Source organism: Coregonus lavaretus (genome assembly GCF_964263955.1).
Source record: "Coregonus lavaretus genome assembly, chromosome: 10".
Taxonomy (NCBI): Eukaryota; Metazoa; Chordata; class Actinopteri; order Salmoniformes; family Salmonidae; genus Coregonus; species Coregonus lavaretus.
The window spans coordinates 11,092,836-11,103,876 of NC_139997.1; the positions used below are offsets into that span (position 1 = coordinate 11,092,836).

The 11,041-nt window shown below is 41.7% G+C and overlaps 1 protein-coding gene across 1 annotated transcript; it reads left to right on the forward strand.

The window, feature by feature from the left end:
* Positions 1 to 2,994: 2,994 nt before the first annotated feature.
* On the forward strand, positions 2,995 to 3,981 carry LOC311135820 (C3a anaphylatoxin chemotactic receptor-like; the record flags this gene model as incomplete). Its single annotated transcript, XM_084169858.1, has 1 exon — positions 2,995 to 3,981. One exon carries the CDS (start codon positions 2,995 to 2,997, stop codon positions 3,979 to 3,981), a length of 987 nt encoding a protein of 328 aa, XP_084025984.1.
* Between the last annotated feature and the right edge of the window lie 7,060 nt (positions 3,982 to 11,041).

Sequence of the window (11,041 nt, forward strand, 5' to 3'; positions counted from 1 at the left end):
TGAATTATAAGTGAAATAATCTGTCTGTAAACAATTGTTGGAAAAATTACTTGTGTCATGCACAAAGTAGATGTCTTATCCGACTTGCCAAACTATAGTTTGTTATCAAGAAATTTGTGGAGTGGTTGAAAAACGAGTTTTAATGACTCCAACCTAAGTGTATGTAAACTTCCGACTTCAACTGTATATCCTAAGTGAGCATGTATAAAATAGCATGCATAGGTTGAGGCATGTCTGTGGAGATCTTCACAATTGCTGTAATAATCTGTGCAGAATCTCGAATGGCATTTATGATAGGAGAATTTAAATGTAGTGACTAAAATATTCCACCCTGTCACTATGTAACGGTGTGAAATGTATTAAGAATCATAAGACTATAATCTAATAATGTGTGTGCGTAGGACAAGTTAAGATTATGACATTGTGTTACTATTTAGCAATATGAGTAGGAGTTAGGCCAGACAACGAAGGAGAAGGAGAGCTGTCGATAGACAACTTGTGACGACTGTGAAACCAAGATAAGGAAATAGCCCTAACAATTTAGGGAGGGGAGAAACCGTTAGGCTTGGAGAAGATTATGAAACATTTAGCAGAATTAAGATAACAAAATTCTCGTAACAATTTATCACTTGCACCATGTACTTTTAATCTAATCTCAAATGCTATCTTGGTCATTTGGTTCTGCTATTAGATGAAGCACAGTGATAACACATTCAACTGTTGCATACAGTGCATTCGGAAAGTATTTAGACTCCTTTCCTTTTTCCATATTTTGTTACGTTACAGCATTATTCTAAAATGGATTAAATATAAAAATGTCCTCATCAATCTACACACAATGCCCCATAATGACAAAGCAAAAACAGGTTTTTGGAAATTTTTAGAATACATAGGTATTGAGACCCTTTGCCATGAGACTCAAAATTGAGCTCAGGTGCATCCTGTTTCCAGTGATCATCCTTGAGATGTTTTTACAACTTGGAGTCCACCTGTGGTAAATTCCATTGATTGGACATGATTTGGAAAGGCACACACCTGTCTATATAAGATCCCACAGTTGACAGTGCATGTCAGAGCAAAAACCAAGCCATGAGGTCGAAGGAATTGTCCATAGAGCTCAGAGACAGGATTGTGTCGAGGCATAGATCTGGGGAAGGGTACCAAAACATTTCTGTAGCATTGAAGGTCCCCAAGAACACAGTGGCCTCCATCATTCTTAAATGGAAGAAGTTTGGAACCACCAAGCCTCTTCCTAGAGCTGGCCGCCAGGGCAAACTGAGCAATCGGGGGAGAAGGGCCTTGGTCAGGGAGGTGACCAATAACCCGATAGTCACTCTGACAGAGCTCCAGAGTTCCTCTGTGGAGATTGGAGAACCTTCCAGAAGGACAATTCTCTCTGCAGCACTCCACCAATCAGACCTTTATGGTAGAGTGGCCAGACGGAAGCCACTCCTCAATAAAAGGAACATCACAGCCCGCTTGGAGTTTGCCAAAAGGCACATAAAGGACTCTCAGACCATGAGAAACAAGATTCTCTGGTCTTATGAAACCAAGATTGAACTCTTTGGCCTGAATGCCAAGCGTCACGTCTGGAGGAAACCTGGCACCATCCATATGGTGAAGCATGGTGGTGGCAGCATCATGCTGTGGGGATGTTTTTCAGCGACAGGGACTGGGAGACTAGTCAGGATCGAGGGAAAGATAAACGGAGCAAAGTACAGAGAGATCCTTGATGAAAACCTGCTCCAGAGCGCTCTGAACCTCAGACTGGGGTGAAGGTTCACCTCCCAACAGGACAACGACCCTAAGCACACAGCCAAGACAACACAGGAGTGGCTTCGGGACAAGTCTCTGAATGTCCTTGAATGAGCCAGCCAGAGCCCGGTCTTGAACCCGATCGAACATCTCTGGAGAGACCTGAAAATAGCTGTGCAGCGACACTTCCAATTCAACCTGACAGAGCTTGAGAGGATCTGCAGAGAAAAATGGGACTGAATACTTATGTAAATGTCATATTACAGCTTTTTATTTGTAAGAAATTTGCAAACTTTTCAAAACACCTGTTTTTGCTTTGTCATTATGGGGTATTGTGTGTAGATTGATGAGGGGGAAAACAATTTAATCCAGTGTAGAATAAGGCTGTAACGGAACAAAATGTGGAAAAAGTCAAGGATTCTGAATACTTCCATAATGCACTGTAAAGAAGCAACTAAAGCAAAAATCAGACATTGTTTTTCCATTGGAATTTGGTGTGCTTTTACATCGATAAAAGAATAGTGTTAACACATTGGAAATTCAACTAACTTTTGCCCGTCTTTTTGAGTTGGTGAATATAGGTTGTAATCTCATTGATCAACATCTAGACCAAGTATTACCCAATTATCCACGTTGAAATTAGGTGGTTTGTCCAGTGGGTACTTTCAAAACTAGTTCTTGAGTCATATTTTACATTTGACATTTTAGTCATTTAGCAGACACTCTCATCCAGAGTGACTTACAGTTATCTGATCTTAGAGATGGGGTAAGTTTTATGCACATTTTCTGTTAAAATTTCAGGTATGCCTACAATTCTTGTGTAGCACCTTTGAAATAATTGACTTGGGAAAACATACTTGGATACCGTGATTGTATTTTCAGATTTGTTTTATTTATTTGTATTACTTTTTGACACCCCTCTTTTTCATGACTGTAGAAACTAAGGATCAACATTCTGAATATATTGAAGGTGCTAATATTTGAATTGAAATTCAGTTAATATACTCCCATGGTATATATAAAAATTTATGCACTCACTAAAACTGTAAGTCGCTCTGGATAAGAGCGTCTGCTAAATGACTAAAATGTAAAATGTAAGTGAGACTGTTGTCATTAATTATGAATGGTTCTGAGAATGACCTCACTGATAAAACTCAGTGCTATGCTCAGTTAAATTGAAACATAACATTTGAAAATTGTGTGTATTAAGTATCAAACAATTCCACCCCTAGGTACAAAATGAACGAGGATTTCACAGAGGTGTACGACGATTACTATTATGATTACGATATTTACATGTTCAATGGATCTTACCAACTGGAGCAGGGAAATCAGCACATTCGGGTGGTGTCCATTGTCATCTACAGCATCGTGTGCATCCTCGGTATCCCAGGCAACGCCTTTGTCATCTGGATAGCTGGAGTGAAGATGAAGAGGACAGTCAACACCGTCTGGTTTGTAAACTTGGCTGTAGCAGACCTCCTCTGCTGTTTCTCCATACCCTTCCGCATAGCTATGATCAAACTGGAACACAACTGGCCGTTCGGAGAGGCTATGTGCAAGGTTATGCCCTCGGTAATGTACCTCAGCATGATCGCCAGCGTCTTCACTCTGGTTCTGATCAGCCTAGACCGCTTTGTCCTGGTCATACGGCCCATATGGGCCCAGAACCACCGGAAAATCACACTGGCGTGGCTGCAGTGTGGTCTGGCCTGGTTCCTGGCCATGCTCCTCAGTCTCCCCGACATGATCCATAATCAGACCATCAATATTGATGACAACTTAATTTGGTGCGGCAGTTCTTCCTTCAGCTTCTCCTCGAATATGCAAGCCAAAATTTTCTCCTTGCAAATACAAGCCAAAATGTTATCCAGGCTGGTCCTCGGCTTCCTCGTTCCCCTGTTGGTCATCGCTGTCTGCTACCTCCTCATCGGCAGGAGGGTGAGCAGAGGTCGCTTCAAGTCACAGAGGGTCTTACAGGTCATTCTGAGCGTGGTGGCAGCATTCTTTGTGTGCTGGCTGCCGTATCACATCATAGTTATTTTGATTTTGTATAGGTTAGAGTCCTTTGAAGTGGTGGCTCTGTACCCCCTGGGATGCTCTCTGGCCTATGTCAACAGCTGCCTCAACCCTATCCTGTACGTGTTCATCGGACAGGACTTCAAGGAGATTGTCAAGGTCTCTCTCCATAAAGTATTTGAGAATGTCTTCAGCGAGGATGTCTGATAACGGGTGATATTTCTCCTGGGACGTATTCATAATCAGCATACTTAGGTGATAGGGCATGTGTTGTCTTTATCTTAATAATAATACATGAATTCTTATGCTGGTACTTGATCACAAAACATGATAACTTGTTGAATGAATAAAATGAGAATGATCTGTTTTGCAAAATGGTGTTTATTTTACAAGCAACAAAGTAATAACCAATTATTTATATACAGTGAGGGAAAAAAGTATTTGATCCCCTGCTGATTTTGTACGTTTGCCCACTGACAAAGACATGATCAGTCTATAATTTGAATGGTAGGTTTATTTGAACAGTGAGAGACAGAATAACAACAAAAAATCAAGAAAAACGCATGTCAAAAATGTTATAAATTGATTTGCATTTTAATGAAGGAAATAAGTATTTGACCCCTCTGCAAAACATGACTTAGTACTTGGTGGCAAAACCCTTGTTGGCAATCACAGAGGTCAGACGTTTCTTGTAGTTGGCCACCAGGTTTGCACACATCTCAGGAGGGATTTTGTCCCACTCCTCTTTGCAGATCTTCTCCAAGTCATTAAGGTTTCGAGGCTGACGTTTGGCAACTCGAACCTTCAGCTCCCTCCGCAGATTTTCTATGGGATTAAGGTCTGGAGACTGGCTAGGCCACTCCAGGACCTTAATGTGCTTCTTCTTGAGCCACTCCTTTGTTGCCTTGGCCGTGTGTTTTGGGTCATTGTCATGCTGGAATACCCATCCACGACCCATTTTCAATGCCCTGGCTGAGGGAAGGAGGTTCTCACCCAAGATTTGACGGTACATGGCCCAGTCCATCGTCCCTTTGATGTGGTGAAGTTGTCCTGTCCCCTTAGCAGAAAAACACCCCCAAAGCATAATGTTTCCACCTCCATGTTTGACGGTGGGGATGGTGTTCTTGGGGTCATAGGCAGCATTCCTCCTCCTCCAAACACGGCAAGTTGAGTTGATGCAAAAGAGCTCGATTTTGGTCTCATCTGACCACAACACTTTCACCCAGTTCTCCTCTGAATCATTCAGATGTTCATTAGCAAAGTTCAGACGGGCCTGTATATGTGCTTTCTTGAGCAGGGGGTCCTTGCGGGCGCTGCAGGATTTCAGTCCTTCACGGCGTAGTGTGTTACCAATTGTTTTCTTGGTGACTATGGTCCCAGCTGCCTTGAGACCATTGACAAGATCCTCCCGTGTAGTTCTGGGCTGATTCCTCACCGTTCTCATGATCATTGCAACTCCACGAGGTGAGATCTTGCATGGAGCCCCAGGCCGAGGGAGATTGACAGTTATTTTGTGTTTCTTCCATTTGCGAATAATCGCACCAACTGTTGTCACCTTCTCACCAAGCTGCTTGCTGATGGTCTTGTAGCCCATTCCAGTCTTGTGTAGGTCTACAATCTTGTCCCTGACATCCTTGGAGAGCTCTTTTGTCCTGGCCATGGTGGAGAGTTTGGAATCTGATTGATTGATTGCTTCTGTGGACAGGTGTCTTTTATACAGGTAACAAACTGAGATTAGGAGCACTCCCTTTAAGAGTGCGCTCCTAATCTCAGCTCGTTACCTGTATAAAAGACACCTGGGAGCCAGAAATCTTTCTGATTGAGTCAAATACTTATTTCCCTCATTAAAATGCAAATCAATGTATAACATTTTTAACATGTGTTTTTCTGGATTTTTTGTTGTTATTCTGTCTCTCACTGTTCAAATAAACCTACCATTAAAATTATAGACTGATCATTTATTTGTCAGTGGGCAAACAAAATCAGCAGGGGATCAAATACTTTTTTCCCTCACAGTATACACTGGATGACTGAAAGGGGGCGCTATGTTGAAGCCACATGCCTCCATCTTGGCACTCCCCACCATTGTAAAAAATATTTTGGAAGCTATAGAAATGCATGTAATAATGTCTACATTTGTTTTGGCACGTTGATTCTATTACAACCATCTTAATTCATACTTTTAAATTATATTATGTGAGCTAAACATAAATATATATATTTTTTTCTTTAACTGTGATTTCTTTTACATTTACGTCATTTAGCAGACACTCTTATCCAGAGCGACTTACAGTTAGTGAATACATATATATTTTTTATACTGGCCCCCCGTGGGAATCGAACCCACAACCCTGGCATTGCAAACACCATGCTCTATCAACTGAGCTACATCCCTGCCGGCCATTCCCTCCCCTACCCTGGACGACGATGGGCCAATTGTGCGCCACCCATGACTCTCCCGGTCGCGGCCAGCTGCGACAGAGCCTGGATTTGAACCAGGATCTCTATTGGCACAGTTAGCACTGCGATGCAGTGCCTTAGACCACTGCGCCACTCAGGAGATCTTTTGAAAGTTCTTGTGTTACTGTCCCCATTTACAACAACAAAAATACTTAAATACATGTAATTTTGTCCTTTCATAAACATTTAATTGAAATACTGTTGAATTCTTATGGAGAACTCCTCCTTCTCGGGAGTGCCAATATGGCTGACTGGTGGCTTCAATGCCTCTCACTAGCCAATACATAGCATCTGCAATCCAGGGTTGATATACATCACTGGTAATAACCCACTCGGCAAAAACTGGTTGAATCAACGTTGTTTCCACGTGATTTGGGCTTGTAAGTAATCATTTCACGTTATGATCTAAACCTGTTGTATTCGGCGCATGTGACTAATAAAATAAAAAATACATTTGATTTGAACAAAATAATTCAATGTGATGACATTGAATCAATATGGAAATCTGATTTGGATTTGATAAAAGTCATCAACGTAAGCGAAATTCATATTTTTTATTTTAACATAAATCCAATGATATTGTGAACTTTTTTGTTGATTTCACATTGAATTCACGTTAGTTGACAACTCAACCAAATATAAATCAAAAATAGACATTGAACTGCCATCTGTGCCCAGTGGTTGTAATGTTACCTGCATTACTTTTGTGGTTTGTGCAAAGCTGTTGTTGTTGTCTTATATTTTGTTACATGTATGTTCTTCATTATTGGTGTGTAGAAAATGGAAGTCGGAGCCAGTATCTAGATTACTCTGATCAAGACATAAAATATATATATATATATATATATATATATATATATATATATATAATTTACAGCCATCAACCACTTACTTCCTCATCTCATACTTACTGTAATATTTGTAATTTTCAAAAAATCAACAGTTTAAAGATCAACTGGTCCTGACTGGTTGGCATAGAAGTTCTCCATAAAGCCACATAGCAGTACTATAGAGCAATGATAAGCACCAGACTAACCCCATATGATGCTAAACTTGACTAACTCCATATGATGCTAGAGAGGTTTTCACCGTGTAACAGCATAAAGATTGAAGTGTTGTGACAACAGCTTGGGTTCATTTATATGTCAGAAAAATCTGAACACTCTCTTGCTGACAGCTTACATTTTTTGTTTCAGACTTCTCAGATCTATGTCCTGTCTGTGATGACTCATATTGGGTGGGCTGGAGTTTAGTTGGGGCAGGAAGAAGTGAACTATTATCTGATCGGAAATGGAAACTTACATTTGAACTTAAAGGGGCAATCAGCAGTTGCTACATCCATTATTGGACTTATACATTTATGATATGTACCCATTGATTATTTAAGAATACAACTTATGAACGCCTCATGAGCTTAGTTCAACTGTCGTACCCCATCAGAACCCAAAATATAAGCTTTTTTTACTCCAATGTTTGTAAACAAAGTAAATGTAAACAAATATCATATAGCCTCAAAAAACGTTGATATCATGGATGTTCAACCCCTTAGCTTTTAACAGAAACAGGGGCGGAGTGCACACTTTCTTATTGTTTCAACTGCTGATTTCCCCTTTAAGTACCCTTCTAGCCTCTGACTGTGTTTACACAGGCAGCCCAATTCTCTCTTTTTTTTCACTAATTGGTCTTTTGATCAAACATGATCAGCTTTGAAAAAAATCTGATGTGAAAAAATCTGATATTATTGGTCAAAAGACCAATTAGTGGAAATAAGATTAGAATTGGGCTGCCTTGTAGACGCAGCCCTTGTGTAGACGCATTTCCTCCTAAACAATATAGGAGCCATAGAAATAGGATGACTAGAATGGACAAAGCCCCTCAGACGACAGCAATTTAACAGTATACTCAAGGGAATAATGTATGTTCTAGTAACTCTATTTCTATCCTTAGACCTGGAATCTGCCTTGTCTTGTATAGCTTCATCTGTTTCATGGGTCAATGCTAGTGGTTTGTCTAATAATTACTCTGTAATGTTATACTGTACCATCCTCTAATCTCTGATGTTCATTTTATAAAATAAATACATTATATTTTGATCAGAAGCTGTCTTCTTGGACATTGATAACGCATGATGTCACACTTCTCAGAAAACGACACATACTGTATATCAGAGAGAATGTATATTCTAATTCTGTTATTTTAAACATCAAACTAATAGCAAAAGAGCAAACATAATTCCCTTGTCTAGCATATTCTCACATGAATGGAAAAAACTGATATCCTAAATAATAATTATAATATTAATATTAAATTTGTACACCTGTTTTTGCTTTGTCATTATGGGGTATTGTGTGTAGATTGATGAGGGGGAAAACAATTTAATCCATTGTAGAATAAGGCTGTAACGTAACAAAATGTGGAAAAAGTCAAGGATTCTGAATACTTCCATAATGCACTGTAAAGAAGCAACTAAAGCAAAAATCAGACATTGTTTTTCCATTGGAATTTGGTGTGCTTTTACATCGATGAAAGAATAGTGTTAACACATTGGAAATTCAACTAACTTTTGCCCGTCTTTTTGAGTTGGTGAATATAGGTTGTAATCTCATTGATCAACATCTAGACCAAGTATTACCCAATTATCCACGTTGAAATTACGTGGTTTGCCCAGTGGGTACTTTCAAAACTAGTTCTTGAGTCATATTTTACATTTGACATTTTAGTCATTTAGCATACGCTCTCATCCAGAGTGACTTACAGTTAGTGAGTGCATACATTTATCATACTGGCTGATCTTGTCACGTACTCACATCTATTTTGCCTCTTCCGATCACGTGCTATCCTTGCAACACTCCATTATAAATTATAAATTCGATTGACAACAAATTACTTTTCAGATGTCACTAAGTTGTTGTTACTCGGTTAATAAAGAAGATCTGAGAGATGGGGTAAGTTTTATGCACATTTTCTGTGTCACACTCTGGCTCTGGGGACTCTATATGTTGAGCCAGGGTGTGTATATTCTATGTGTTTGTGTTCTATGTTTATATTCTAGTTGTTCTGTTTCTATGTTGGCCAGAGTGGTTCCCAATCAGAGGCAACGAGTGTCAGCTGTTGCTGGTTGTCTCTGATTGGGAACCATATTTAAACAGTCTGTTTTCCCTCAGTGTTTGTGGGATCTTGTTCCGTATGGTTTATGTTGTAGCCAAGGACTTCACGGTTCGTTATCGTTTGTTGTTTATCGTGGTTTCATTTAATAAATATAAGTATGTTCGCACATCACGCTGCGCCTTGGTCCACTCACTCTAACGATCGTGACAGAAGATCCCACCATACCAGGACCATAGCGTGTCCAGGAGCAGGCGGCCTGGACATGGGAGGAAGCGCCGGGAAAGGAGCTGGAGAGGTTGGCGATGGCCCAGGTGGGCCAATTGTGGTCCTGGGAGGACATGCTCGGGGGCAAAGGGCCTTGGGCTAAGGTTAAGGCCCTGGCGAGAGAGGAGCAACGGCGTCAACAGTGTCGTCATTGGACGGACGAGAGGCAACCCCAGAACATTTCTAGGGGGGGGGCACACGGCATGGGCGACTGGGCAGCAGGAGGCTGCCACAGGGCGAAATGGGAGATTAGGAGTGGAGGCCACCGGGTTTGGGGGGCCAGAAGGCAGGTTGGCGGAGCCTGGATGGAGAGCAGAGCCAACTCCCTGTACTCAGGCATGGCAGCATGAGACTGGGCAGGTTCCGGGATATGCGGAGCTGCGTACTGTGCCACGAGTGGTCCGGCATAGTCCGGTACGTCCTGTGCGAGCACCCCGCACGTGTCGTGCGAAGGTGGGCATGCAGCCAGGACGGAGTGTACCGGCTCAGCGCTCGTGGTCTCCAGTGCCTCTCCTCGGTCCCGGATATCCTGCGCCAGTGTCACGTGCTGTTATGCCAGTACGGGTACACAGCCCTGCACGTCCTGTGCTGATGCCTCACACAGAGTGTGTGAAGGTAGGCATTCAGCCAGGAAGGGTTGTGGCAGCTCTTCACTCCAGGTCTCCTATCCGTCTCCACAGCCCGGCCCGACCTGTTCCTGCTCCTCGCACCAAGCCAATGGTGCGCGTCACCAGCCCGGCCCGGCCTGTTCCTGCTCCTCGCACCAAGCCTACGGTGCGCGTCGCCAGCCTGGCCCGGCCTGTTCCTGCCCCTCGCACCAAGCCAATGGTGCGCGTCGCCAGCCCGGCCCGGCCTGTTCCTGCCACTCGCACCAAGTCTACGGTGCGCGTCGCCAGCCCGGCCCGGTCTGTTCCACATTTTTGATGGTGTTGTAGGCTTATTTGATTTTCATTATTTACATTATTATTATATTATATTATTTGAATAATATTTACATTATATATTTGAATAATATATTGTCATTATTTGTTTGTTGTAATTCAGGTTTATGACCTGTGGTCATATGATTTAAAATAAAATTAAGGACAAAACACGAGTCATGACATTGTGTGCTTCCTGGAGAGCCTTTTCGGAGGGCTAAATAACGAAAAATCCGAACAACAACTTATGAACGCCTCATGAGCTTAGTTCTATATTGGGTGGGCTGGATATATTGGGTGGGCTGGAGTTTAGTTGGGGCAGGAAGAAGTGAACTATTATCTGATCGGAAATGGAAACTTACATTTGAACTTAAAGGGGCAATCAGCAGTTGCTACATCCATTATTGGACTTATACATTTATGATATGTACCCATTGATTATTTAAGAATACAACTTATGAACTCCTCATGAGCTTAGTTCAACTGTCGTACCCCATCAGAACCCAAAATATAAG